The sequence below is a fragment of the Sodiomyces alcalophilus genome (genome assembly GCF_042370955.1).
Source record: "Sodiomyces alcalophilus JCM 7366 unplaced genomic scaffold ACRALscaffold_2, whole genome shotgun sequence".
NCBI lineage: Eukaryota > Fungi > Ascomycota > Sordariomycetes > Glomerellales > Plectosphaerellaceae > Sodiomyces > Sodiomyces alcalophilus.
The window spans coordinates 4,996,641-5,024,065 of record NW_027263533.1 but is presented as its reverse complement, the minus strand read 5'-3'; the positions used below and the strand labels follow the sequence as shown (position 1 = coordinate 5,024,065).

General features: G+C 55.6%; 12 protein-coding genes across 12 annotated transcripts; 5 read left to right on the top strand and 7 right to left on the bottom strand.

The window, feature by feature from the left end:
- Positions 1-530: 530 nt before the first annotated feature.
- Positions 531-1,710, bottom strand: ACRALDRAFT_207978 (uncharacterized protein; the record flags this gene model as incomplete). Its single annotated transcript, XM_071022367.1, has 7 exons — positions 531-628; positions 783-981; positions 1,029-1,108; positions 1,164-1,318; positions 1,428-1,461; positions 1,529-1,585; positions 1,623-1,710. 7 exons carry the CDS (start codon positions 1,708-1,710, stop codon positions 531-533), a joined length of 711 nt encoding a protein of 236 aa, XP_070877884.1.
- A 40-nt stretch (positions 1,711-1,750) lies between these two features.
- Positions 1,751-3,510, top strand: ACRALDRAFT_2017754 (uncharacterized protein; the record flags this gene model as incomplete). Its single annotated transcript, XM_071019902.1, has 11 exons — positions 1,751-1,811; positions 1,865-2,005; positions 2,034-2,055; positions 2,126-2,298; positions 2,336-2,513; positions 2,549-2,688; positions 2,770-3,020; positions 3,045-3,119; positions 3,152-3,212; positions 3,253-3,444; positions 3,494-3,510. The coding sequence occupies 11 exons, from the start codon at positions 1,751-1,753 to the stop codon at positions 3,508-3,510; spliced, it is 1,311 nt and encodes a 436-aa protein (XP_070877883.1).
- On the bottom strand, positions 3,067-8,580 carry ACRALDRAFT_2033541 (uncharacterized protein). Its single transcript, XM_071020734.1, is given in 4 exon segments — positions 3,067-3,864; positions 3,936-7,991; positions 8,064-8,530; positions 8,543-8,580. The coding sequence occupies 2 exon segments, from the start codon at positions 7,851-7,853 to the stop codon at positions 3,718-3,720; spliced, it is 4,065 nt and encodes a 1,354-aa protein (XP_070877882.1). The 5' UTR covers positions 7,854-7,991; positions 8,064-8,530; positions 8,543-8,580; the 3' UTR covers positions 3,067-3,717.
- Positions 8,581-9,301: 721 nt separating this feature from the next.
- Positions 9,302-10,239, top strand: ACRALDRAFT_1080515 (uncharacterized protein; the record flags this gene model as incomplete). Its single annotated transcript, XM_071019033.1, has 2 exons — positions 9,302-9,360; positions 9,488-10,239. The coding sequence occupies 2 exons, from the start codon at positions 9,302-9,304 to the stop codon at positions 9,873-9,875; spliced, it is 447 nt and encodes a 148-aa protein (XP_070877881.1). The 3' UTR covers positions 9,876-10,239.
- A 3,470-nt stretch (positions 10,240-13,709) lies between these two features.
- ACRALDRAFT_2033535 (uncharacterized protein) lies at positions 13,710-14,113 on the top strand. The gene has a single exon (XM_071020733.1). It carries the CDS (start codon positions 13,742-13,744, stop codon positions 14,009-14,011), a length of 270 nt encoding a protein of 89 aa, XP_070877880.1. The 5' UTR covers positions 13,710-13,741; the 3' UTR covers positions 14,012-14,113.
- ACRALDRAFT_2040928 (uncharacterized protein) lies at positions 14,096-14,681 on the top strand (the record flags this gene model as incomplete). Its single annotated transcript, XM_071021107.1, has 4 exons — positions 14,096-14,150; positions 14,321-14,416; positions 14,477-14,598; positions 14,655-14,681. 4 exons carry the CDS (start codon positions 14,096-14,098, stop codon positions 14,679-14,681), a joined length of 300 nt encoding a protein of 99 aa, XP_070877879.1.
- Positions 14,682-15,930: 1,249 nt separating this feature from the next.
- ACRALDRAFT_1069049 (uncharacterized protein) lies at positions 15,931-17,050 on the bottom strand (the record flags this gene model as incomplete). Its single annotated transcript, XM_071017627.1, has 2 exons — positions 15,931-16,332; positions 16,385-17,050. The coding sequence occupies 2 exons, from the start codon at positions 17,048-17,050 to the stop codon at positions 15,931-15,933; spliced, it is 1,068 nt and encodes a 355-aa protein (XP_070877878.1).
- A 54-nt stretch (positions 17,051-17,104) lies between these two features.
- Positions 17,105-17,728, bottom strand: ACRALDRAFT_207972 (uncharacterized protein; the record flags this gene model as incomplete). Its single annotated transcript, XM_071022365.1, has 6 exons — positions 17,105-17,209; positions 17,244-17,305; positions 17,348-17,395; positions 17,455-17,535; positions 17,569-17,612; positions 17,670-17,728. The coding sequence occupies 6 exons, from the start codon at positions 17,726-17,728 to the stop codon at positions 17,105-17,107; spliced, it is 399 nt and encodes a 132-aa protein (XP_070877877.1).
- Positions 17,729-17,841: 113 nt separating this feature from the next.
- ACRALDRAFT_207971 (uncharacterized protein) lies at positions 17,842-20,120 on the bottom strand (the record flags this gene model as incomplete). Its single annotated transcript, XM_071022364.1, has 18 exons — positions 17,842-17,908; positions 17,946-18,014; positions 18,052-18,098; positions 18,121-18,184; positions 18,251-18,289; positions 18,364-18,569; positions 18,605-18,627; positions 18,678-18,754; positions 18,834-18,988; positions 19,024-19,192; positions 19,256-19,313; positions 19,375-19,509; positions 19,544-19,593; positions 19,710-19,748; positions 19,787-19,854; positions 19,886-19,930; positions 19,969-20,056; positions 20,095-20,120. 18 exons carry the CDS (start codon positions 20,118-20,120, stop codon positions 17,842-17,844), a joined length of 1,425 nt encoding a protein of 474 aa, XP_070877876.1.
- Positions 20,121-21,126: 1,006 nt separating this feature from the next.
- Positions 21,127-23,219, top strand: ACRALDRAFT_2040926 (uncharacterized protein; the record flags this gene model as incomplete). Its single annotated transcript, XM_071021106.1, has 8 exons — positions 21,127-21,557; positions 21,628-21,704; positions 21,774-21,853; positions 21,916-22,064; positions 22,158-22,384; positions 22,466-22,577; positions 22,680-22,807; positions 22,909-23,219. The coding sequence occupies 8 exons, from the start codon at positions 21,127-21,129 to the stop codon at positions 23,217-23,219; spliced, it is 1,515 nt and encodes a 504-aa protein (XP_070877875.1).
- Positions 23,220-23,783: 564 nt separating this feature from the next.
- On the bottom strand, positions 23,784-25,721 carry ACRALDRAFT_2098355 (uncharacterized protein; the record flags this gene model as incomplete). The annotated part of the gene is made up of 4 exons (XM_071022881.1): positions 23,784-25,090; positions 25,171-25,374; positions 25,428-25,525; positions 25,669-25,721. The coding sequence occupies 4 exons, from the start codon at positions 25,719-25,721 to the stop codon at positions 23,784-23,786; spliced, it is 1,662 nt and encodes a 553-aa protein (XP_070877874.1).
- A 484-nt stretch (positions 25,722-26,205) lies between these two features.
- ACRALDRAFT_1040709 (uncharacterized protein) lies at positions 26,206-27,345 on the bottom strand. The gene is made up of 2 exons (XM_071015195.1): positions 27,156-27,345; positions 26,206-27,016 (listed from the first exon to the last, which is right to left on the bottom strand). Exons 1-2 carry the CDS (start codon positions 27,240-27,242, stop codon positions 26,405-26,407), a joined length of 699 nt encoding a protein of 232 aa, XP_070877873.1. The 5' UTR covers positions 27,243-27,345; the 3' UTR covers positions 26,206-26,404.
- Positions 27,346-27,425: the final 80 nt, after the last annotated feature.

The following is a 27,425-nucleotide window of genomic DNA, read 5'->3' as shown; positions in this document are numbered from 1 at the left end:
GAGACGTGGGTAAGACAATGGCACAGGCGGCGAGAAGGACGAGGAAAAAGGGGGAGAGGAGGAGGAGGCGGAAGAAGAAGAAGAAGAAGAACAGACGACAGCCAAGGCGTATGAGGGGGGTGGCATCAAAGCTGGGGATATATATCCCGTCCAGGCGGTTCTAGGACTTTGCAGATAACGCAACACACCACGCGATACGACAGTCTAATCCTGGTCCAATCGGCGTGGAAAAGGAATAGGGACGGCCGTGACGATCAGCTCTACCCTACCCCAGGCCCGGTAAGCAATAAGGGTAGGCAATGCAATGCCATAATGTCATGTGACTGCCCCCCATCCTACCTTTGTCTCTGGCGACCCGACCTCAATGGGTTACACAGAGTCAAGGGGGCGAAGACCACGGTTGGTGAGACAGCGGGTGCCTTGGGAGGAAGCTTTCTTTCAGCAGCTTGGGTGATTGGATCAGTGCCAAAGGCCAAGGGTGTCGACCAGCTCATTGTTCGTTGTCTAGATGGAAGTACTCGGTACTCGGGTCAGAGGTTGCCCCAGGCTGAATGAGGGTGAGACACCGGTGATCGGGTGGCATTGACTTTTGCTGGTGTTACCATGTTATTTCGACGGAGGAAGGGAGCTGGGACGGTGGGGCACAACGACGTTATCAAGTCAATCTCGCCAAGGATGTTGCCAATTTAGACCGCGAAAGGAAGGTGAAGAGGCCGTCCCCGCCATCTCCCCTCATGCCTCTTAGATAAGGCCGACGAACCAGGGTTAAGACCATGCACGACAAGGACCAAGATTGGGAGGATGACCCAAGGAATCGTTGGTGCAAGGCACGAGAGAGAGGTTGAGAACACCAAAAACGGGGTTGGGCGGAGAGGTCCTTGGTCGCCGGGCGTGGTGTGTGAGAGAAGGCTTCCAGAAACGATCAAGTCGATATTCGACCCAACTCGGAACCACGCCACGCCGTCTTGTGGTCTGTCGAGTCTTGTCACGATGGTCGTCGCACGGTCGAATCAGCGGGTTATTGGCACCTGCGAGTGGCCAAACCCCTTTCCAGGATAGTCAACATGCATTTGCAGCACGGCATTCAGGGCGAGGTTCCCCAGCCCCTCTGTGAAAGGAGTGAAATGTTTGGTCTATTGAACACGAATGAGCGATAGATAGACCGGCCGGCTGCATCTCGGCGCTGTTACGGATTGTCCTCGAAGACCGTCCTTGGTGGATTTTGGTGGAACAAGACAATGGGGAATAGAGAGAAAATAGACAGTCGGATATCTTCGGGGGAATAATATCGTCGACTGCTCCTTCTACTTGGTCCATGCTTCGTACCTGTCATGGAAAAGAGAAGATTTGTCACGGTTTCGTAACGTTACCGGTACGAACGCTTCTCACCGAAAAGTAGGGCGGAAGGAAGGATTAACTCTAAACACAAGGTAGGGTAGGTGCGACTAATGGCCCCACTTACTAGTCGATGATTGCAAGGCAAGCACGCCTACACTAAATCCAACGTACCTTACATTCCTTCGTGTACTTCGTACGTGGTTAGAGGGAAAGAAGTACCTACTACCACCGAGAATGTATCGAAATCCTCATCGACCCAGAAAGCATATTCGTAAACTGCTAACTTGTGCCTACTAGGTAGGTGCCTATGTTGTAGATGCGAAGTTGCTCGGCGTAATCGATTGAGACTAGCTCAGGAGCGACAGTTGACATGCCGGCCCACCTGCCCTTTTCGACAAAGTGTATCCACACCATGTTACACGGAGGCGCCTGCCTCGGAATATCATCGACCTCGTGTACGTTGTACGAAGCATGTGCAGGTAGGTACAACGTATATTGTATGTACTTGTACGTCGTACGGCAAAAGGCTGCTCCCGTTGCAAGGCGCCGCTGCTAACCGACGCCACCTGCTTTGGACTTCTGTTTTTTGTCTACGGCACGCCATTGGCTTATTCAACCCTCGTACCTACCTACTTCGTAATCCGGGCGAAACCGAACCCTTCCAAGTGTATCGCCAACTTTCAATGACTTCGGAGACACACTGGCCAAGAACCACCCGTGATATCATTTGACCCGCCTAGGCGTATAGCCAGGGGAGAGCATCGGCTGGCCGGGCTTCATCAACGAGGCCCTTCGATGAATGTCCAGACTTGTCCTCCGAACACACGCGGTCCGGTCACCTTCCCGACACGGCCTTCCCGACACGGCCTTCCCGACCGTCGCTAGTGGTTCGGTTCATCGAAATTGGCAGGACGAATAAGGCCGTCGAGCTATTGAACGCATCAACCAACATGTCCCGACGTACATTGTAGGTGTGCGTGCCTCTTGAACCAACCAGTGCTCTCTTCTGTCGCTATACTGACGGTAGATGTAGGCGCATCCATCCCGTCCCTCCCTCCATCGTCCCCCATCGCCGGCTTTCTCTGCGACCTGACCAAAGGACTCGACTCAACTCTCCCCAGACTTTCATGCATGGCGTGGCCCATACACCTACTTTTGCCTTTCGTCCATCATCCGTGCCTGTCAGGGAAAACAGGGAAACAAACGACAGTCCCCGTGTCCCCAAAATCGAAACCAAGAAACAGATCCTCCAACCCGCTTGGCAAGTCGTAGCGGAGGATAATGCCCCCGTCGCCTACTTATGCTACGTCACCGTTCGATTCTCCAGGAATCACTTCTGTCTACGACCCGGTGTATTGTTTATTCTGAAGCCGTGATCCGGGACCGTCGTCTTTTTTATTGAGCTTCAACCATGGTTGCCGTTCCAACCAGAAGAGGCCATGCATCATCATCGTCCGGGGAGGAGGGACGAAACAGCCCACGCCAAAACGCCTCACCATTCGCCGTTTACCTGCTTCACACCAACCCCTGCACTCTTCTCATTGACGCCAAGTACCATGAATAAAGCCAAGGCAGACTCGTACGCATTCATTCGCTTGCTTGTTTTCACCCTGCGCGCCTGGTCTAGAATCCAAACCCCATGCTCCAAGTCGCCCCGTGAGGTTGGCTTCCATCCGATGACGGTGCGTCCATGGGCGCACGAATAGTTTCCCCTGCACCAAAGTCCGCAGGTTGCCGTTGCCATGTTCCAGAGACCACGCAGTTTTCATATCCCCTGTTCTGTGTCGAGCTTATCGTCCTCCCAAAGCGACAGGAGCAATCAACTCGACTAAATTATTCGTTGCAGCGATTCATCTCGAATGTCCCGGTTCCTGGTTCAACGCCACGCCACTACGTAAGCCAGAGCTGTACAAGAAGGAGAAGCAGAACGCGGACAGCAGAAGCAACAGGCGATCAACATGCAAAGAATGCAAAACTCCCCAGGTCCGATTGGGAAAGCGTATATGGAGAACCCTGATGTGGTGCACAACACAAGGCACCGCGCCATCCCACGCATGCCCTGGCAAATGCGAGAATCATGGAAATGTAAAACCATGGATATCCTCAGTGTGATGTTTGCCGATGCACCTAGGACCGCCACACACACCAACCTCAGCGCAGACACCGGATTGACAGCGTCTTTGGAATGCAGGGAAGGGAGCCAAAACCAAAGGTCTCTTAAAATCAAAGTATCGCTTTCAAAAAGTCGTTTTCTCCGTCCTCGTCCGGCTGCCTAGGCTAATATAGACCTGAAGAGAAAGAGACAAAACTAGCAATATACACGGGCAGAAGAGCCACCATCTCCTGTGACAGCTGCCACTATTCACCACACCATCACCACTACCCGGCCCCCTTCCCCTCATAAGTCAAGTCCACGCTCCAGAGGGGATCCCACACTACGCTCCTCTTAGAACGACTCTGACTCTCCACGCTGGCCTCGCTCCTCTCGCGGTGCAGTCGCGCCGGCTCCGCAGAGTGGTGCTGCTGCTGTTTACAGGATGGGAAAATCAGCGAAACCTCACTCAGGGCCCCAACAAAACATCCATGTCGTTCCGTACCTCACTTGTGCTGGCGGCCGCCGGCTTGGACCCGGAAGACCCCGACCCCTCCTCGGGCGCTGTCGTCTGTTGGGACGATTCACCCGGTTTCTGCGCGGGGTTGGCCGTCCCCTCCCCGCCACCGTCGCCGTCAGCGCCCACCGCCGTCGTCGTCGCCAGAGGGCTGTCCTGCACCGGCGGACTCGCCCCCATCGGCGTCTCCGACGCCGCCGCCCGGAGCGAATTGGTCTCGCTGGCGAGCGCGGTTCCCTTGAGCAGCGCCGCTCCCGAAAACGGCAGCGCCTTCTTCGAGTTGGAGCTGCTGCGCCGGCTCTCGAGGCTCTTGGTCAGCGCCTTGCTCGCGCCCTCGATGCTGTGCACGCTCGTGCGCTTGTCCCGGCTGCCGCCGTGGCCCTGCCCGTGCCCGTTCCCATGCCCGTGCCTGTGCAGGTGCATGTCCGCCCGCGCCTCGACGTTATTAGCCGCGATCGTGGACTTGCCCAGCCCCGGCGTCGACGGCGCGCCGGCCTTATCTTCGTGCGCGTCGATCATGTACCACCGCAGGCCGTCCGACAATTGGAACGGGTTATCGTCCTCCTCGTCGTTGGCCGAGTCCGGCTCCGGCGCCTGCTTGTGCACCGTCTTGGAGAGATCCACCACGCGCTCTTCGATCCGCGTGATACGCGCCACCAGCCATTCCCGAGACCGGAGACGGTGCCCGTCTTGCTCGCGGAGGAAGTAGTGCGGGAACCCGACGTTAAAGGCCGCCCATGCGCCCGACGCCTGGTTGCGCGTCGGGAGGAACAGCGCTAGGTCGCCTTCCTTGAAATGCTTGTACGCGATCTTCTCGTGTGCCTCTTTCTGCAGCGTCCGCGCCTTCTCGCGGTACGCCCGCGCATCCCGCTGCAGCTTCCGCGCCAGGTGTTCGACGTCCTTTACGCGCCGGTACACCGTCTCGGTCATCAGGTCCATGTCGAAGCTGCCCAGCTTGCTCACAAAAGCTTCGTACTTCTCCGTCTCGTCTTCCTCTTCTGTGCTATTCGTCCAGTACAGGAGCTCCAGGTCCGCGCTATCGGCAAGGAAACGGCTGCCCGGCGTGATGGACCGGCGAACTGCCGAGGCCTGCCCCCCATGGAACGACGAGTCGGTCGCATGCTGTGTCTGGCTCAGGGAGACCCGCTCGGATCGAGGGATCTTTTGTATCGTCATGGCGGTGCCCTCACGGGAAACGGCAAACCCAAGACGCTCCAGCAGCCGGCACAACCGGTCGTTCTGCGCATAGAGACGCTGTGTCAGGTCCTTTGCCCGCTCGGTACGGGCATCCAGACGGCGCGTCAGATCCGTCACTTTCCCTTGCGACTTGTGCTGCTTCTCCTTGGAGAGCCCGAGTTCCTCCACGAGGCTGCCGATCTGAGACTGCTTCAACGCCAGCTCCTCGTTCACTGCCGTCAGTCTCCGTTCCTCTTCGTCGAGGCGCTTCCGCAAGCTCTCCGAACCTGTCTCCCCGTCGGAGAGCTGAGCCCGTAGCTGACCCAATTGGCTCCGGCTGTCCTCCGCGTCCTTCTCCAGCGCGGCACCTCTGGCCTTTTCTTCCGAAAGGTTCTCGCGAAGCCGCTGGGCAGCGTCTTCCTCGGCCGCCAGGCGTTCCTGCGCTTCTGCCAGTTCCGACTTGAGGGATCTGATATGTTCCTGGGACTGGTCAAAGTCCGCTTTCAGTACCGACATGTCATTCTCGGTGATACTCAGCCTGGAGACGACCTGGGCGGCACGAGAGGTGAGGATCTCGATCAAGTCGGCAACGTCAGCGGGCGCATCGCCGTCTGGGCACAGCTGGTCGTGGAGATCCCGAAGCGCTCCGAGCTGGGTCTTGTTGGCATCCTGTGCGGCATGGGCATCTCGGGAGAGGGCCTTGTTCTCTTCCGTGAGAGCTTCGACTTTCCTCTCCAGTGTATCGTTGCGCTCGCGCTGTAGTCGCACCTCGTTCCGAAGGAACGCGACCTGTCCCTGTGATTTGAGCATCTCGTCCTGTTTTTCCTTGCCCAGCCTATGGATTTCCTGCTCCAGAACAGTCACCCTCTCGTCGTAGGTGGCCTTTTCGTGCTCCCTCGATTCGCCGAGATGCTCCATCTCATCCTCGTTGTCTTCGATGCGAGCCTTGAGGAGCTTAATCTCCTCCTCGAGGGACTTGCGCTCCTCCATAAACTCCCGCTTCAACGCTTCCATGTTTCCGAGGAGGTCCTTCTTTGTCGAGTTGACTTCCTCCATCTGGCTCTTCATGTCGTTGTGCAGCGCGGTACGAGCGCTGAGCTCCTTCTCGAGGCCGGCCGAACGTCCCTTCTCCGTGGCGAGTTCGCTTTCGAGCTGTTGTATCCTCTGCTGCTGCAATTCGTTTCCGGCCGAGGCGCGGTGGCGGTGGTCGTCCGAGCTCGTCGGCACTGTAGGTGACTGGAGCGAGTACGTCGAGTCGTTCCGTTCGTGGCCAAACAGAGAGCCCAGACTGGGGCGCGTGGCCTGACTCCTATGAAGCAGATCCTCCAGCCGCCGAACCCGGCTCTCGGCCGTCTTCACCTTGTTCTCGAGCTTCGACTTGTCGTCCTGCAAGCTTCGGAGAAGTTCATCGTCGCCACGAATCATCAGCCCGCTGCGGCCCAGGGCCGCCTCGTGTATGCTGCCGTTCTTGAAAGCCTTGAGGCGCTTGGACTGTTGCTTGGTCGGGTTGTTCAGTTCTTGCGCCAGCTTGGTCACCTCCTCGATCATGTCGGCCTCGGCACCCTTGCGTCGGAGATGGTCCAAGAACTCCTCCAGGTCGGCCTTGCTCATATTTGGCCACGTCTCTTCTTCCCCGAGGAGGTTGACCTCCAACCCCAGAATGTTGGTGCCAAACTCGTCGGGGCCGTATGTGCTGCCGACCATCTTGTGCCATCTTCTCCGCCTCTTGGCCTCCTCGTCTTGGAAGAGCGCCATCTCGTTGGCAAGCGTGGATGAATCTGCCTTGATTTTGTCGGCCCAGTCCCGTCGGCGTATGGCTTCCGCGACGAACGAGGCGTACATGTACGGCAGCTGATGGATCAGGCGCAGATAATCGAACGTAGTCATGTCTTCCTCGGACTGATTCACGATGCTCATCTGGCTCTTGACGTTGCTGTGTAGGGACGTGATCCCCGAGATGCTGCGCATGCAGCGAAGGCTATCAGCCGCTATGGCGTTCCGAGCTTGGGTTGCGTAGTGTACCATGTCGTCCATATCATTGGCACGCCGCTTCAGGGTTGGGATCAGACGTTCGGTCTGGTTTTGTGCCGTCTTGGACGCTTGGGAAAGGTCGCGCTGCCTGGTGGTGTACTCCTGCACGATCTGGGAATCCGTATGAAACTTTTTGGCCACGGCCTCGATGTCTTCGAGCAGCTGGTCGGCTTCGCCGCTATGCGTCAGGGCGGAGCGGCTGACGAGACTGTCGAATTCCGCAATGAGCTGCTCCAGACCCTGATACATCGCATTCGCCGCCTTATCCAGGCTCTGGGCCTTGTCGCTGAATTTCCTTTCCGACTTGGGCGCGAGCGACCCAGCTTTCCTGGCCGTGTCGAGCTCGATGAGGTCGTCCAGGGTCGCCTGCTTCTTCTTGACATCCTTTCCCGTCATGAACTGGACCATGGCGGCCGAGATGGGCACTGACCGGGCGACCAAGAGGCACTTTTCCCAGTTGGCTGCCAGCCGCACATGTTCGTCCAGGGCGGGCGCGACCCATTTCTTCAACTCGGTGTACTTTGGCTCGATCTGTTTCACGCTGTGTTCCAGATTCACGACAGCGGCGTCGAGGCACTTGATCATGACGTCCATTTCGCCATATCGGTCTCGGGCAGCAGCTGCGAGTCGGGCACACTCGTCGGCAACGGCCAAGGCCCATGCCCGACGTTCGAGGCAGAGCTTCTGCCATGATGACATATCATGGGTATCGTCGATGTAGTCCGGTGCCTTGGGGACAACATATCGCTTCGGGGTCGGCACTTCGGAGACGAAGGGTGTGTTGGGATCAGAGAGGTCCGCCTGGGTTAGGCTTCGGTCGTAGACGTATATCTCGGTCTAGAGGGTGAGGGGCAAGGACCTTGTCAGAGATACAACTATATCGGCGCCGTGTCGAGGAAAGTTCTTTACCTCTTCATGTAGGGTCTGTAGCTTGACGCCCTTTCCTTGGGGAGTGAGGGCTACGAGGTGAGGTGATGGGATTGATGTTTGCTTGGAGACCGAAGACTTGAATTCATCGACACTGTAACATGGTCAGTTGGTCATGTCGCATAGCCACGCCAGGGATAAGGTGCCGGGCGTACGAAGAGAACCGTGTCGTGTCGACCTGCAGGCGCTGGCCCGTGTGGGCGATCAACACCTGCGTCGCCATCCCAAGACATTTCCCGGCCACAAACTACGGTATTCCTAGGGCGAGGTAGAGGTTGAGAGGACTGTCGGCCTCATTCGACCGCGCAATTCCCTCCTGCCTTGCTTTTTATCTCCTGGACACGGCGGGGTTCTGCCTAGCCGTTCCCAGGCAAGACGAATAGAATAACAGGTAACAGCAACGACGCTTGATATTGTATTGGAAAGGAATTCTGGGGGGTTCGACGGGGAAGGGCTGTCCTGTCTCCACACGAAATATCAACGTGAATGGACACCACAGGCATCACAGAAAATAGAGGGATTGGCAAAGGCTGGATTGAAGTTGAGGCGATTGAAGCTTTCGTCTTGACGGCGCAGTGGACCAAGTTGTGACACAAGGCGTCCAATCCCGTGAGGCATTTGCCCATCCCTGCCTTGAGGCTGACTGATGACCCGAGCCTGTGACGTGAACATGCCGCGTGACCCAAGCAGTGGATAAGTTCAAAGCCACATGTGGCTGAGCAGTCCAAACTCCAGCCACAACCACTCACTCGGCCTTTGCAGGCATCGCGAACTAGGAGCTGGATTGTCAGGACGCGTTTACAAGGACAGATTACTGAACATATACCTTTTGGAACCCTATTTTCGTGACTCGAAATTATTTTATCGCCGTATGTAAACGTATACCGATGGATCATTCACAAATAGCCGAAACAAGTGCGTCAGAAGGGAAACCCGCTCCCCTAGCACTCTCCCCGGATGAGGAGCGTATCCTTGAAGCGTACGATCAGCTGCGCGAACTAGAACTCAGAGTTGCCCTACTGAAGGCACAGAAAAATTGGGTGCCAAGTGAGCTCTCACGAGGCGTCTCTGACATCCGGGACCCTTGAACTGACCAGGCTCGACGCGGAATAGATTTGTCCAAACCAGACACGGATGAAAATCTTAGAATAGCGAAAGAAGAGGCATCCAAGGCCAAGGCGTCGTGGCTTCTCCGGAACAGCACCACAGAAAGTGTCATGATGGCCAACCCCATTCTGAAGGCAGTACATAATAGCACACAAATCACGCCGATAGAGAGGTACGTCTACGTTTCTATGAGCTTCTCACCACATGCCCACCCGCACTTTCAAACAGTAGAAGAAAGGAAACGAGGGTTGGAGGGGAGGATATAGATGAGAGACAACGCACTGAACATCATTCGCCAGCGACCTCCTGCCTCACATTCGCGAGCGCGACGCCGCATCCTCGACCTTTGCGAACAAATCCACCGAGCTCCGAGATACCATCGACGCCCTCACCGCCACCGAAAGCCAGACCCTGCGCGCAAGCCGGCGCAACGCCGAACTGGCCAAAGAGCTCCTCGAGCTCGCCGAGGAAGCGGAGCGGCGCAAGAAAGGCGACGCCGGAAGCGACCCGGAGCTGCAGAGCCAGCTCGAGACGCTGCGGGCCGAGGTCAAGGAGAGCCGGCAGAAGTGGAGGGTGATGAAGGGGACGGCGAGCGCCGTGGTCGTCGGCAGCGGCGTGGACTGGGTGCGGGACGAGGAGCTGAGGCAGATAGTGCTCGATCCGGAAGATGATAATGAAGAGCTTTGAAGCGAAAGTGGACAGCCAGTCTCCGTTGGGAGTGAGGGCTCTTGTTAGTGTTCGCACGGAATGGCTGTTAGCCACCGCTTTCCATTTCCAGTTTCCGGGACGTTGTCATTTTTGACACTCGCTCACGAAGTGAATGCCGCGAAATCGTATTGATGACAGAGGAAGCGGAAGATGCGGGTCGGCCTCTGCCTGACGGCTTGGTTCCCAAGGAACAGGAGAACTCAGCAATGATTGAGGCAGTTGTTTCGCAAACCTCTCTCAAAGCAATTGCAATCCCAAGCGACATCGTGGGTGTCGAATCTTGGTGAGATGCCTGCACGGACCACTACAGGCCAGAACACGTGACCTTTGGCTTGTCTGTCTGAAAAACGAGTAGAAGAGGGAGACTCGACAAGCGACTAACACGAGGAAATGTGGGAGGGCCAAACCTCCCCCAAATTTTGGGGGGATTGCCTGGATTGCACAGTAAGAAGCACGGCGTACCTGGAGTCGAGACCATACGTGGGGCGACTGGGGAGGAGGGGACAGTCTGGGTCTCACTATTCGACACTGTACCAGCAACCGGGCTGATTGGGCGTTTGTTGTATGGATGGATGACCAAAAGGCGCACCAGCCAAAAGGGAGGGTACGGTACGCACATGCGAACGCGGACGATGGCTGATTTGGAGTGGAGTACTCTGTAGGTACACTACAACGTATTCGTACTTCGTAGGAGCAGTGAACAGGTAGCAGGGCAAAATAGCATGGCTTTACGAAGTATATGTTATATGTTATCATTATTTTCATTCTTATAATCTATTTATTTTCCAATTACATTATTTCACGTTATTTATTTACGAACATTTAGTTAGGATTTACCTGGTTTAAGTCGTTGATACACGATAGGGCTTGGTGTTCCGTACATACAAAGTACCGTACTCTGTAGTGCAGGGTGATGGCAGATGCAAGGCGTTTGAATGGTTGCAATGCGAAATCCCGTCGAGCAGCTCTACTGGCAAGGCGAGTGACCATCACACTAAATGTCAAAGTACATGACAATATGGGTTTCTCCGGTGTGAAACAGTTGCCAGGTGCGTACTTGTACCTCTGCGTAATGGCCTGCGGCGACACCACGGCACGACCTCCCTCACCAAAATACGAATAGTGATACTACCAACTCTGTGATGACGAGAATATTCAGGCTCATGATCTATATAGCCCGCGTCGACGTCATCGGGGAGACGGCCCAATTTGAGCGACTCTCATGTTTCCGCGACGGGCGTTTGCCAGTGTATGTGCGTTGTATGGATACGGGGTACCATTGAGGAGAATGGAGGTGCACTGTACGACTAAATAACACACAAATGCCCACGGTAAGATGGGGCCGGCAGGGAGAGTCTGGGCGGCGCAGCACAGTCAGTTGTCTTCCATACTGTACAAAGTATGTGTGTCAATGAGCCATCCGAGAATTGCAGGATGGCTGGTACTTCAGTCAAAGTACCGGTACAAGTTCATATTGTATGATGATAGGTGAGTGTCATACGTGGCCAAAGTACCCAAACGAGTTAAGCGCAAGCTGTGAGTAGACTTCCAGCCAAACCCACACGCTGCTGCCGTACACTACTATGCCTCTTTAGAGATGAGTGAGCCCATATACTACAACGTAAGTATTATAGCAATTGTCGTCGCTAGACAGACATGGTTGAAAGTCAAAGAGCGGAAGCAGGCGGTACATGTCGGCCAAAGATGCGCCAATGCCCCGGCAATGCGCGGCCTATCCCAGCAAGAAGGCAAGGGAAAGACAGGAAGACAGGAATTTCCCGACGCCAGTCACCCCAGTTGGCTTGGTCGAGGGATCAGGGACGAGTGAATGCATGTGCCGGTATGGTACGCTGTATGTTGTATGTATTCGTATGTAAGTACGGAACAGCGCAATCAGCGGGTGCATCAATACGGTAAACCAATAGACGCGATTCGCATGATCTGGGCACACGCACCGACGAGCGCTCAGGCAGTATCAGTCGATGGACGGCTACGAATTATGCTCCATGATGGGATAGCCACCCAGAGATGTTTCCCGCCGTGTTTTCCGCTTGTGCGGCGTGCCATCTCGTCTCAAGTCAACGGGCACGGGTAGTCACGTGATGACGTTACCAACCATGAAATAGGTACCTGAGGAATGAGGGTGAGCGTACGTACAAAGTAGGTGCGTACCGTACCTATTCCATACTTGGACTGGAAAGTCAAGGCGCAGCACTGTGTGGTGCAATTGAGTAGGTGGGCTCTAAGGCACCATGACCGATATTACCGCTCGTGGTCTTCCTCTCTTGCCAAATGCCACAGGGGATAGGACAAGTTGTTGGAATGGAAATAGTGACATGCTATACAGTGGGTAAATATTGTCGACGGTAAGCGAATCTCGTGGACGATTCTTCCGTCTTCCGGCCTGTTGGTGGGTGGACACCTTGGTGAGAGCCCACTGCAACATGCGGGCAGGCGGGCATGGTACGGTGACGTACCTTGCGCTAACACTGTGTCGGTATCGTCAACTAGCCCAGACCACGGAACAGCACGTATTGAAATAATCTTCATGTTCCAAGGCGTCCTTCAATTTACGCGTATTAGCTGCCAGCGACCGACACCCTCTTCGGGCGAAGTGACGGTCTTGGGAGGCCGACGTAGGTGATGCCCCCGGCTATGGTGGCATCATGAAATGGGAAAGACAAAATCCCACTCGATGGCACTAGGACACTTCGTAGCTGTGCAGCGAACAGGCAAATTGATATTATTGGGGCACATGGTGCCGTATAAGATTATTTGAAAGAGAAAATATCAATGTATGCAATCGGCGGGCAGCTGGATAAGGCAGAGGAGTGTGAGTGAGTGTGAGTGTTGGTGTTGGTTGGTGGACGGAAAGAAGACCGATACAAGACTCTTTTGTTGTGCGTTCGGATATCTCTTTTCTTACTGTGGGGCACAGATGTACCAGGACTAGGTACAAATGCAGCAGAGGTACTCCGTACCGGATACTCCCATATCCCCTCTACAGTGTCACTAGTATCCGTAGTGTAGACTCCTCATCCTCTCGTGGTGGGGAGCCCACCTGCATCAATACAATGGACAGTAGGTACTATGCATACAGTACAGTCGGTACCTAAGCTGCTCACAGTGCCTCATGGCTCCCAGAGGTACACAGACATCAATAAATTCGTACAGGGGAGAGGCAAGTAGGGGCAACAATAATATGGGAAGGAGGGAAGGGAACAAGACCCAGACTATGGCTAGTACGAATACAGTATTAGGAGTGTGAGTGTGAGTTAGGGAGGGGGAAGGGGGAAGGGAAAGAGGAGGGAAAAAGGACGCGTGCGTACCCCCTTTCCGTTGCCCGTTGTTGCTGCCCAGCTTATGGCAGCTGGATCACCCCCCCAAGTCCCCGCCTAGTAAAAACGCAGGCACCTCGCCTTCCCCCTCTCTCACACTCTCCTCTCTATTCTCTCTCTCCCACCCAAAAATCCTCATACAAATCGCGACCGCCATACAAATCTGCGCCTACTTTTTGGTGAGTACTTTGCCCTCCGCTGCGATCCACAGCAAAACAAAAGTCACCTTTACCACTTTCTTAAGACCACCTCACTTTTTGTTCCCTGTTCACTTCATAGTCAAAAGTCTTGATTCGTGCATTCATCGTCTTGTCCATTTTCGCCGAGTTTGAGTCTGTGGCCAGGAGTTTTGAACTTTACCAAGCATCACCTCCCTTGGAATCGCAGCACCCACCAGCACCGTCGCGCATTTCTTTCTCGAGAGCTCCAAGGGCTAACAAGAGCTTGACGCGTCCAGAATCGCACCACACCACACCCGTTTTATCTTCTCAGAAAGATCATCAAGGTATGTATTCACTGTTGCCATGTTGTATTTTGAGCTTCAAACACGCTTCACGACGCGTTGTGGTGCGCAATTGCGTTCGCGATTGGCTTGCGACCCGCCCTGGGGATTCTGCAATTGAGGACAACCTTTCGCTGCATGCGCCGCCGTCTGCTTCGAGCTTGTTTCGCATGCAGCTTCGCAAGGCGACCTCAGGGGATCTCCCCATCGCACTTTCTCAATTCAATCAGCCAATATACCCAACCCCCTTTTTCACACCATTGCCAGCCACATAGCACCTACACACCTACACGGTGAACCCCCTCAATCATACTCGGGGCCCGTTCGCTGACCAAACATGTCTGACTAGAACCGTCAAAATGCCCAAGGCTGCGACCAAGCGAACTGGAACTCAGAAGAAGCGGGCCAAGAAGGGTGAGTCGCCATCCTCCTCTTTCCTCCGAGCGCACGATGCAAGCAACTGCTGGACCTGTGGCCGATGACGAGCTGGCGTCGACGACCCCGGGTCTGCTTCCTGCTGTTGCTGTTTCCGTTGCGACTGGCTACATGAGAGACCGTAAAGCTCACTGGTTCCATCTTACCAGACCCCAATGCCCCCAAGCGTGGCCTGTCCGCCTACATGTTCTTCGCCAACGAGCAGCGTGAGAACGTGCGCGAGGAGAATCCCGGTATCAGCTTTGGTATGTGACCAGTCTGCCCATGTCCATCGGATGTCGTGACGAAGCTAACCCCCTCGCCAGGCCAAGTTGGCAAGACGCTCGGCGAGAGGTGGAAGGCTCTTAACGAGAAGCAGCGAGCTCCCTACGAGGCTAAGGCGGCGGCCGACAAGAAGCGCTACGAGGACGAGAAGCAGGCATATAACGTAAGCTTAGCTGCCATCTGACCGACGATGCTGAAGCTAATGTGCGAGTCGTGAAGGCCGAGGCCGAAGAAGAGTCCTCGTAGCGGGATGGCCGCATGAAGGTTGTCGGCGTGAAGACCGAGGCCGAAGACAAAGAAAGTCCTCGTAGGGAGGTGACCTCACATTCCAGGAATCTCGTTGATCCTTACACGCAACAGGAAGACGGTCTTTGGGGGCCCTTTCCACCTCACCACCTCGCTTCCGCTCGGTTCGGCAAGGGATGATCACCCGGGCCTTTCTCTCATTTCTATCTATCTCCTCTGTACTATTGGGCTCGGCGCGGATGTATGATGGGAAACGGGAAACGGGTCGCTGACCAGGCGAATTCTTTTCCTCCTTTTTTTTATTTATTTCCGTTTTGTTTTTGCTTGGGTTGGCAGGGAAGGAAAGGGATCGATTTGTTGGTGGCTCCGAGCATGCAAATACCCGAACACCAAGGGTAGCGGACCATCATCTCGGGTTACTGATGTGATGAGGCCGGTCTATCTCCAGGCACAAACGAAGTCCATTGGCTTTTTAACGAATGTATAAGTATTCGATGACACGTCGCGCTGCACGTTGATGTCGGATGGACATGTTGGTCGAATGGTTGTCGTTTTCAGGGGTGTCTGTCCAGCGATCCAGGTTGCCTTGGGGTCAATTTCGTCGACCCCTTCCCCGGTTCTAGCTTTCGTCACCCAAGTTGGGTGCGGCCTCGATGAGCTCCAGTTGGAGTTTCGTCATTTGGGGAGTTTTCGCCTAGGACCAGTCATCCAATTCGCGACTGTCTAGCAGTGTTATAAGGCGGCCATGCCCCTTGACGTTACAGAACAGCGCTCCAAGACACCAAACACGTCAAACTGATAGTTGAATTGAAATACAGCTTTCTGCTCAATTCTTAGGTTCTGTACCGCCTGTCGCATGGCTCCCTGAGGGGCCTTCCCCGACCTCGACATTGCCAGAATTCTGTACCAGGAATGAAGATGGCAACTTGCGCAAGGCACCTTTGAAGCTGATTATAGTCGAGATCAAGAGCCGTTGGCTTTGGTCGATATGACACCGTCGGTGAGTGGAAGCTACCAAACTACGCAATGGGGGACTGTATAGCCATGTACAGCATCACAATGTCATAGGCCTCGGTCAGGACTTGTTGATTGGGGAAGAACAGGCTCTAATTCTATAATTCAAAGTCTATAAGTCTATAAGTGCTGAATGCAGTTGCAGGCTAAGCTATGTTTGACCCCCAGAGTCGCATGTGGTCCCAAAAGAGCGCCCGCCATGTCGTGCGAAAGCATACGAAGCACCGCAGTCCATCTAAGGACCACCGGGGGTGTGGGAGCCGGTATCGAGCCAGCGGTCGCCGATGTTGCGGACATAGCTGTGGCCGTAGACGCAGTAGTAGTAGCCACGGGCGTTGTTGGCGTTGGGCGACCAGATGATGACCTGGCTGCCGGACGCGTGCCAGGTGTTGGTGCAGACGTGGCGGATGCCGGGCTGGACGGTGTAGGCGGTCTGGCCCTGGTTCTTCCAGACGGCGAAGAAGTCGTTGGGGACGCCGTTGCACACGTAGCTGTTGCCCGTCTCGGTGGTCTGGACGACGGCGAAGCCGGCGTTGATCCAGGAGACGGCGGCGTTGGCTTGCCAGCCGACGGAGAAGGACCTGGTGGTCGTGTGGTAGGTGGAGCAGCCAACGTGGCTAGGGCATTGCATGGGTTCCTAGGTCTCGTGTTAGTGGTGAAGGGGTTTCGTGTAGTGATCAGGAACTTACACTGAGCTGGATGTTCCAGGGGTTCTGGTGGGGGTTTCCGTTGCCGACGCGGCGCGTGTCCGAGACCCAGAGGTCGCAGCCGGCCTGGCGCTTGACGTTGTACTTGGCGTTCAGGTTCTCCCGCTTGACAATCTCGTCAATCTCGGTCTGGTTGAGCTCAGGGAGGTCGAAGGCCTCGGGCAGCGCCTCGGGCACGACCTTGCCCTCGAACACGTCCATGGCCTGGGCCACCTCGAGGGGCCCGTCGGGGAAGCACTCCCGCAGGCTCCGCCTGTCGAGGGACGGCAGGGCGGCGGTGCGGGGGACGGAAACGGCGCAGTTGATGGCGAGCTCGGTCTCGCTGCTGATGCGGCCGCAGTCGAGGGCGTTGGGGCCGTCGCCGCCGCCGATGCGGTAGGTGGCGGTGCCGACGGTCAGGTCGCCGGCGCCATGGTCGTCGACGTTGAAGGAGATGGGGTTCTGCTCGAAGGGTCCTGAGGAGAGGGAGTTGGAGCAGGACTTGGCGAGGATTTCGGTCTGGTCGCTGTTCCAGACGGTGATGGCGGCCTGGGAGGCGACCTTGCTGAGTTCCAGGGTGATGTGCACGTCCTGGGTCTCCTGGGCGCGGATCACGGGGTTGGCGAGGACGACGGGCGTGAAAGCCAGGAAGACCTCGTTGAGTCTCATTGTGAGGGAAGATGGGGTGATGGGGGTATAGGTTTGTAAAAGAAGGGAAGGCTTTCAGAGAAGGGGGTTGTCCGGCTTGGGGAGGGTGAGATGGCTTGGGTGAAGAAAGTTCTCTGGATGTCGAGACAACATGCCGTACTTATACTTTTTCTCTGTCTGCTGGGAGGTGAAGATTTCACGACAGAGCTCAGACAGACAATTCGCCCTGGTCAGAGCACAGTCGGTGGAAGATGGCCCAGGCGACCATGGCCCGCCCTCAGAAGCATGATCCGGATGTCTCCTATCCCAGGAGGCGACAGTGAGGCTGGAAAGGCCGATACCGGGTCAGGTATGCTTCATCTTCTTCTTCACCGCAACCCGTGTGTGTAAGCACTAAGTGTTGGTTAGGGGAGCAATGTTCCCACTGCTATCCCGCGCGACCATGAGTCCATGCCTCTCACGCCCGAAGATGATTTGCTTGGAGGTGACAAGCCCCAGGTCCCCGGCTTACAGGCTGCCATTTCCCAAGCTATGGTCACTCGACATCGGCGCCGTAGAGTGCACGTTCTTGGCGACTCGGCTGCTTGCCGTGTGTGGCAGGGGAGAGAGAAGACGCATCGCATGCATGCCGGGATCGCACTAGTCCGGACGCAAGATGGAGCCTGCCGCGAAGAGGCAGTGCAAGTGGAAACGAGGCATGTCAGAGTACGTTGTAGACGATATTTGTCGCAGTATTGGATTTTATTTTTATTTTTATTTTTAGCCTTGCTGACTGACCAAGCTTACTCAGTAGTAGGTACTTTATACCTACTCTAAAGTGGGGAAGTGCCGGCATTGTCCCCCGAGTCCCGCATTAGGTACAAAGTACAACATCGGCGACTGGGCGTGAAGAATTTGACCATTGAAATTCCGCCACTGTCCGACCTTCAGGACAAGGTCAGTAGTTTTTTTCTTCTTGAAGCAGTGGAGCCAGTTGCCGTCCCTACTACAGTCAAATCGCCAGGAAAAAGGGGAGTTTCTACAAGAAGAAGAAGAAGCGAAATGGATGGGTGCGCCAGAACCATCCCCCCTACTGTGTGGCAGGTTAGCACCAAAGGCTTGTTCGAACCCTCGACGATCGCGCCAATCGTCCAGTCGGGGGCACTGCCGCCACTCCTTAAGTGCAAGCAAGCATAGATGGGAATGTAAAGTTTCGAGTCCTGCTATCGGCCCGTTCCTGACAGGGCTGAGAAACGTCCCGTGACCCAAGGACAGAGGACCCTACGTAGAGATATCCGAAAATAGCTTCATAAATAGTGATGCTGGTATGAGCTATATTCCAGGGATAGTCTCACGCGGCGAGGATATTGATCCACGGGGAGAAATGACAAGGCAAGGAAGGAAATGAATGCCGTGGAATAGTGCAGACATTTACATACAATGTAGATGGACATTGGACGCCATCTGTACATAGTGTATTATGAACCGAACGATTAAAGCCCCTGAAGGAAGGCGTCGGCGTCTGCGATGCGATGGTCTGCAGCAGATTACCACCCAGGGCCTGAAGCACTGATCGGTCATGTCTCTCTCTGGTACAGAGGAAACCAATAGACGGTACGCTACAAAAGGACCAGGAAGACCGGCTTCTCTTCCTGTCAGACTAGCATACCATTTTGTTTATGGGGGTGTGTGTGTGTTTTGCAGTTTACCAGAGGCCTTTCTTCAGGCCCGTGCTTCCAGTCCATGCTATGGTGAAGAAGTCATGGAGCGAACGTTATCCGATCGGATCCCTCCCGATCCCGGACAGCTAGCCCAAGTAGGAAACGTGGCACGCTCGGTAATGCGGCGTCTGGTTAGCCTGGACACCGGGTTCAGGGGTGCAAGCGCTTGCTTGCCGTGCCGTGGCCGTAGGTTGTAGTGTATGTAATTGCTGCTGGGCCTTAGCAATGTGCTGACCGACGGCGTCGGCTTGGCCCGAACCTATAAGTTGGTACGTACAACGTATCTATCTGCACCTGATAGTCGTTCGATGTACATACGTTGTAGTCAGAACAAGACAAGGTGCGTGATCCGTGTCTTGTTCCGTTGTGCAGAGTTTGGGGTTTGGTGAATGTCAGTCTGCCCTTGGACGTTGAAGAAATGCGGAAATCGTGCCCAGATACACGCATCAAACCGAGATTCCTCCTGAAGGCTGAAGCTTGTACAAGATTTAGGACTTCAATGCGACACCGTACCAGTAATCCTCACTTGCATAAGACGACGAGAGTGGGGAGTGTCCCTGCGATGACTTGCCAAGTTTTCTTTGCTCATTGGTGCCAGAACAAGACGATGTTGAATCATTTCAGAGTCTTGTTAACTCGACGCACTTGGCCCCTTGGTCGACATGTGATTCACTCCGTCCATTACCGAGAATTGAATGTAGATGTTGCGTATTGTCAAGAGGTAGTCGAGGGTGTTGTCAGAGTTGAGTTTACAAGACCGGAAATCGACTAGGGCCCTAACTGGATATAAAGCCACGTGACCAGCCTCCGTGACAAGTGGGGTTGGGGCGGTGCAATACGGTTATCCAGAGAGACACTCGGACACTATGGTCTGCTGACCTGATGCTCCTTATCTCGATACCTGGAGGTACTTATTAGTAACTCGTCGCTGTCCCCGCTTCTTGGGCCCTTTTTTGTCCTCACTCGGTACCTTTTCTCACGGGCCATAATTACTAACAATCCTCGCAGCAGCCTCGCTACTCACCTCCACACATGACATGATTCCCTATGGGTTCACCTTTCTTCGGTGCTGCATATAACCCAGGGAGACGACGAGTCGATGAAGAGAATGAGACTTCCATACTTCTAAGTGGACGACAGACTCAGGAGCCAGCACTATCGTTCTCATACCCTCCCATACACTTGTCCGTCTCTTGACGACCTTCACAACTGGGTGTCATCTTTGGTAGGAAATCTCACTTCTTCTTCGTTTATACGCCAAACGCCAGTGACTACGGCGTTTCTACCTTTTATCATCAATCCCCATGACGGCATTCCCATGTGTCGACTGGAAGACCGCTACTGTTCTCTAGCTGTCTGCACCACTCATGCAACGGCAACTCGTCCACCATACACATTGCGCCGTTGCGCCGTTAAACCGCATCTGCATGCAGTGGGCATGATCGGGCCTATAGGGGGTCCTGTCACACCTCATTGTTCCCTGCCGTCGTGGCAGCCTCTGGATAGCCAGTCCAGACGGGGCCAGACGGCCTCTCGTATCGAGCCACGCATCATCCAACGCACATTTTACCCGCACTGCAGTTGGCCGGCCTTTATCTTCCTTCCCTCAACAGCGTTGTCCTGGTTCGCATTTTCTACCTGACCTCGACGCTGAGCGAACTTTTGTGAGACAACCTACCACAATCCGTGGCTTTTACTAAGTAGACTGTCGGGAGTGTGTCCCATCGTCTGTGAAACCCCCGCGCCGCTTGAGTGCGAGAAAATCCTCACCTCACCAGTCTTCATCCTCAGCCGCCGTTTTGTCAACCTTGTCAAACATTACACAGCCAACGCCATTCTGACCCGGTGAAGGAAAGGAAACGAAAGACGTGACAAACAAATTCAAACTGCTTCTGCTCCATTTCCGTCCTGGACCAACCGAACTCTCTACTCAAGAACCACGGACTCGTCCCTTGCCCGTCGACATCCGTCAGATGCGTCGTACTCGCTCCCAGTTCCTCTTTCCACGTGCAGAAGTTCTCGACTTCAAACTCGGACCTTAGAAAACGACATCGCCATCTGTCCCCGACGCAACGGAACACACGAGCTGGCAGATTACCCTCGAGCCCTCTACTGTGTTGGTGGACCGTAGGGTTAGGTTGCAGAAAGACAAGGAAGACAAAAGAAGATACACAGCAAGCAAAACGTACCAAGGGTGACCCCGATTTCGACCGGCCGAACCCTCACATCAGGCTGCGTCGAGTGGACCAAGCAGACGACCTACCGTGGGAACCGCGGCATGCCTTCAATGCCCGCTCCTAGGCACGCGGTAATGCCCCTTTGATTGCCAGCAAAGAAAAGACCCTTCGTTCCAGTCCGTCCCGTACGTCACCTTACCTCACCATGCCGTTCCTCGAAATGGTGTACACCGGCCAGGTCGACGGCCACCTCCTCCGGGGCTGTAGTATCGAAGCCGACCGCGCCGACATCATCGCCCTCTACCTCGAGGGTCTCCGCAACGCCCTCCCGGACCACTTCCACGCCCACATGACCGCCCTCATCGAGGAGATCCATTCCTCCGCCCGCGCCCTGCGGGACCTGGTCGACCACTCGCACCTGCACCTCGCCCGCGTGCCCATCATGCTGAGCTACCTCAACATCGTGCTGCCCTGCCTGTCCCGGACCCTCCGCGACGTCACGGCCTTTTACCAGGACAAGACCGTCTCCAAGGAGATTCGCTGGCGTAGAATGTACAACAAGATGAAGGACGAGGTTGGAGGACTGCCCCTCCCGCAGCGCTTCTTGATATATAACCACTTCCTCGCCATGCTCAAGCTGCTTCTCACCAGGTGCGTCAAGTTGGCACTGACCCCTCGGTAACTAGTGTTGGACGGGCCTGACCAGAAACCACGAAAACAGGTCGCCCAACTTTGACCTCAACTCCCTCGACTCGCTTCGGACCCGGATCATGCAGCTGCGGGAAGCCAGAGGGATACGTACGTGCCACCGCAGCTTCCCCTTGTCCGCTCGTCTCGTCCACGTCGACCTGACTTTACGCTATGTAGGCCCGCCGCCCTCGATGCAGGTTGGCCCGGTCATTCGTCCGGAGGCGATGGCCCTGATCGGCCCCATGGACCCCGATCCTGTAAGGAGCCCAGCATTTTCAGTGTATCCGGGTTCCACTCGTTAACTCCAACGCCCCCTTAGTCTACCCATTGGGCCGAGCAGATCTTCTCGCTCCCCCTCCCTTCGCGAACCGCCCTCAAACACGTCAAGCCCTCCACATCCTGGGGTCCCCATCAGCCCCTGGGCACTCCTTTCGATACCCCCAAGGGTTCCAAGATTCTCTTCAGACGGTGCGGCCCAAGGAAAAGAAAAACAGATAAACTCACCCAAACAAGACACGCCTGTGGAGCCACACACTAACGCTTTTGCTTGACGGAGGCTAGGCCATTCGACGACGACCGCCTCTCCCTCGTGGTCTACCTCAACCCGGCCGACCAATGCGCCTTTCTCTTCATCCGCACCTTCCACCTGGGCAGCCCGTGGCTGTCCCTGCGCGGGGCCCACGAGCTCTGCATCCATCGCGAGGGCAGCGCGCTCCAGCTCCGCCGCTGGAGCCAATCGGCACAATGCTCCAAACCCTGGGCGTCGCTTTACTTTCAGACGTGGGAAGGCATGTCCTCGTCCTGAGTTCCGAGCTCTTTTTCCCCTACCTAGACGGTTGTGAATACATCGTTAACATGCCGGTTACTAGAGATGGTCCTCTTCCACAGTACCTTTGTGTCCCTGAAAGCGCGCAACGCGCTGACGCTTGACGTCAAGGTGAATGAGTATAAACTGGCCGGCGAGCGAAGGCTCTTCCAGGCGTACGTCCGACTCTTTGCTTTTTCCCCCCTCAATCCACCCCGACTTGCAACGAGATGAGGGACAGCAGGACAGCGGCAGGAATCGGCTGACCCAGACAACAGACAGATCATTGACGACGACTTTCGGCATTCCCTCATTGTATTCCATGACACGCAGACCAAGGGCATCCGTCTCCACGCGGCCGTCTGGGATGGCGAACTTCGGCGCTGCCCCGTCTGGACAGCCTTCGGTACGCCACGCCCTTCCCTTCCCGTTTTCCCTTCGCCCTTTTTTCCCTTGTGGTCTCGCATACATTCGGCATCCCTGTTAACGAATTCCGTCAAATCACAGTAACCCACCAATCCGCATCCCCAAGCTGGCTCAAACGCAAGTCCCGGCACCGCGTCTGGCTCAAGGACGTCCAGCTCTACGTCTTCTGCCAGCGGTACCGCCAGCAGAACCAGCGCCGCGGCCGCGGCGGCGCCTTCGAGATTTGCTTCGCCTCCCCCGAGGCCGCCGCGCGGTTCTGCGAGGTGTTCTACGGCCCGTCCGGCGGCATGACCACCGACGACGAGGGCCCGCCGCCCCAGGTCGAGGCCAGGAGGGTCCCCCGCGTCATGGCCGCCTCGGTGGAAGAAGCCGATGACACTGATGACGAGTAGTGTAAGGAGAGAGGTCGCCGTGCAGAATTGCAAAAGTGGAGAATTCAGATGTTTCACTGTTCTGTTCTTCCTTTCTTCTCTGGTCTTGCATCCCTCTTGCTCTTTTGTCCCTGGGTCCCCAAAGCACCCTTGGTGGGGGAGGATTCACGGAATGTCGAAAATACCAATGACAAGCGGATTGATGGACCTTGACCGTCAATTCTCGGACCGAGCTGGGCGAAAGTGACGGGCCTTTTGCATAGTTGGATGAACGGGTACAGAATGGACTCGAAGAAAGGGTAAACAAGCGGATGCTGGAATATGTACAACGACAGACAATGATTTTGTATCATCAGACAGCGTTTGACAAGATTGGCGTTTCAGCAAGGAATATCTACCTGGCACAGAAAGTTGAAAGCAGAAAGGGGTATGCTCATTAAGACATTCTTATATTATAGGCTTTGGCTTTGGAAAGATTACTTCGTATGCCTTCAATTCGTCACACTAGTCATCACCTCGTCATGTAACTACCATTTTTTAAGCGCCAATCGATTCCACGTTGTCATTTGCGTGCGTCACAGCTGTTCAAGTCTTGACATCCGGCTCGTCACGGCCGACAAACTCCTTAAACTTGAGCAGGTCCGTGGCAAACTTGATCTCCGGGGCAAGGAAGTCTTGGGCGTCGCGGTCGTAGGTGGACGGGTCGTCGCTGTACTGCTCAATGTAGAGACGGATGGTGGCGCCGGAGGAGCCGGTGCCGGAGAGGCGGACGACGATGCGGCTGCCGGTGGAGAAGCGAGCGTAGAGCCCCTGGTTCGAGGCGACAGAGCCGTCGAGGTCGGTGTAGGAGAAGTTGCCGGCGTCGGTGACGGTGCGGTCGCCAATCTTGGACCCCACGAAGGAGGGGTCGGCGACGAGGTCCTTGAGGACGTTGACGACCTTGGCGGCGCCGTCCGAGTCGACGTTCTCGTAGTCGTAGCGGGTGAAGAAGGTGCGGCCGTACTCGGACCAAAAGTCGTGCTGGATCTTCTTGATGGAGGGCTTCACGTCCGGGTTCTGGAGGCCGACGCCGGCGATGATGTTGAGCCAGGCGATGACGGCCCAGAGGCCGTCCTTCTCGCGGATGTGGTTGCTGCCGGTGCCGAAGCTCTCCTCGCCGCAGATGGAGAGCTTGTCGGCGTCGAAGAGGGCGCAGAAGAACTTCCAGCCGGTGGGGACCTCGTAGCAGTTCAGGCCCTGCTTCTTGGCGACGCGGTCGACGGCGCCCGAGGTGGGCATGGAGCGGGCGAGGCCGTAGACGCCCTGCTTCTTGAAGTACGGGATGAGGTGGGCGTGGTGGGCGATGATGGCGAGGGAGTCGCCGGGGGAGACGAAGGCATTGGCGCCGTAGATCATATTGCGGTCGCCGTCGCCGTCCGAGGCGGCGCCAAAGGGAATGTTGTTCTTATCGACGGCCTCGACGAGCGAGCGGGCGTAGGTCATGTTGGGATCCGGGTGGCCTCCGTTGAAGTCTGGGCTGGGGACGCAGTTCTGGGTGGAACCGGAGAGACCGAGCTCCTTCTCGAAGACGGCGATGCCATAGGGGCCGGTGACGCCGTGCAGGGCGTCGAAGAGCACCTTGAAGTCCGGGTGGGTGGAGAAGAACTTTTTGATGAGGTCAAAGTCGAAGATGTCCTTGAGCATCTGGACGTAGTCGGCGGTGCTGTCGATGATTTCGACCTCGAGGCCGCCGTAGGTGCGGGTGCCAATGGCGGAGAGGTCGACGTCGGGGATGTCGGCGATCTTGTAGGAGGTGAGGGTCTTTGAGATGTCGTACATTTTGTTGGTGACGGACTCGGGAGCCGGGCCGCCGTTGGAGAGGTTGTACTTGACGCCAAAGTCGTTTTCGGGTCCTGATGGTCACGTTGTGTTAGCAAGCTGGGATGGAGTGGACGGGGAGAATTGGCGACTGCTGGAGGAGACAGAAACGTACCACCAGGGTTATGGCTAGCGGTCAAAAGGATGCCGCCGGTGGCCTTGCGCTTGCGAATGACATGGCTGGCGGCCGGGGTGGACAGAATACCGTTCTGGCCGATGATGAGCTTCTTGACGCCGTAGGCGACGCCAATCTTGGCGATGACTTGGACGACTTCGGGGTTCCAGTAGCGGCCATCACCGCCAATGACAAGGGTGGAGCCTAATCGGGATGTAAGTGACGGGGTCGATATAGGAGAATTCACATGCACATACCGTCGGCGCCCTCGGGGATGGCGAGGAGGACGCTGGCAATGAACGACTCGGTGTAGTGGGGTTTCTGGAAAACGACGACCTTTTTGCGTAGGCCAGAACTGGGAGCATGTCAGCTACTGGACGATTGGTTTGTTTCTTCTCGCCATCTTCTCTCTTCTCGTTGTGAACTTGGGCCAACGCAATAGAAGATGGCGACCGAAAAGAAAGAAAAAAAGGGGGGAGGGAAAACAGGGAGGCGTACGTGCCAGGCTTCTGATCCTGGAAAGGAGAGAACTCGACGGTCTTGACGCTCATGGTGTCCTCTCTTCCGTTTTGTTCAAGGTGATGCAGCAATTGGAAAGGAGACAGGACTATGGACAGACTTGAGGAATAGGAGCGAGAGGGGAGATGGTGGTGAGAAGCTGAGGGGAGAGAGCTGATGCGGCGGTAAGAGGAGGAGAAGAGAAGCAGGCGGAATGCACATGGACCTGAAGGGACGATTTTAGATGCCCCGCACTAAGGTACCTACATACGCTGTACGGTACCTGTAGGTACCTACTCCCTACGGCAAGGGAGAGAAAGGAAAAGTAACTGAAGACGTCACAATGAACGAGTTACAGCAGGGACTAGCAGGGAGAGCTCTTATCGGTACCTCGCTCTTAGTGGGTCCGTTCTAACAAACCCAGGTACCACCATGACATCAGGCTCCAATGAGAAGTGGCCGACAGAGCTATCGAAATTGGGCCATGGCCTATACGAAGCGAGGGGGATAGCACGGGCTACGTGCATGCAGGGGTACAAAGTACTTCGTATACATATGTAGGTACAGACTCGGTTGCACAATGGCCAGACCAGGTCGTCGATGGGGGTCCAATGGCTCTATTCGTAGCTTCTCTCCTTAAGTGAAGCTCGCGAAGATAAGGGAAAGGAATAGGGCAGATCGAGTACATTCATCCCATAGCCGATCTACTTCAGAAATGAACTGTCCAAAGTCCTGCTCAGAGCAAATTGTCCGCCCACGCCTCCTCAGCATCCTTCTCGTACGCCGACGTCTCATCCCCTTCTCCCCGCTCCGCCTCCCGTCCCTTCCACGTAAGCCCAAACACGGCATCACGATAGTACCGCGCCTCGGAAATGCTCTCCAGAATGTCCTCCCTGCCGCGGTGAACGCCCTTTTTCCGGGGCGCGTCCTGCAGCACGGCCGGCGGACACCACCTCCTCACGGCCTCCTTGATGGCACTCACGTCGAGGAGGCGGTAGTGCAGGTGGTCCAGCACGGCGGCGTAGGGACGCTTGGCCAGGAACGCCCGGTCGGCGTGCACGCTGTTGCCGGCCAGCAGCGCCGTGCGCGGCGCCGGTACGTGTCGCTTGATGTAGGCGAGCAGGTCGACGGCGGCCTGTTCGGGAGTCGTGGTCGATGCGAGCACGGCGTCTGTGAGCCCCGTCGCCCCGTGGGTGCGCGTGCACCACTCGTCCATCTGGTCGAGCCGCGACTTGGGATGGTGTATCACCGCACCCCAGCCTTTTTCGTCTAGGAGCTGTAGGTTTCCGGTGGTGATGAGGCAGTGGATCTCGAGAATCTCCTCCTTGTCGGGGTCCAGGCCGGTCATCTGTTGGTCATCAGAAGTGAACCAGACGAATGGATTAATGAAGAGGAGAAATAGGAAAACAGGGAAGAATAAAATAAAAGAAAAAATCAAGAGAAAGAAAATGAAAGAGATGAAGAATAATCAAATACATCCGACTTACCTCGCAATCAATCCAGACAAGCAGTCCATCAGATTGGGGCTGATTATTTGGCCCATGTTCGGAGCTTTTAGGCTTGAGGATGTCCATGGTTAGGTTTCCCGTTGCAATGCGTTTCCACCACTAATGACGAGTATTCCGTGTGTCGTTTGGTTGTTGGGGATAAGACTATCGTATCTTGAGAGAATTGGTGTTGAAGGAGTGATTGTTCCGTTCCGTCTTTAGTATGACTACCTACTTCGTAGATGTACTTCGTAATGACCTGACCCCTAA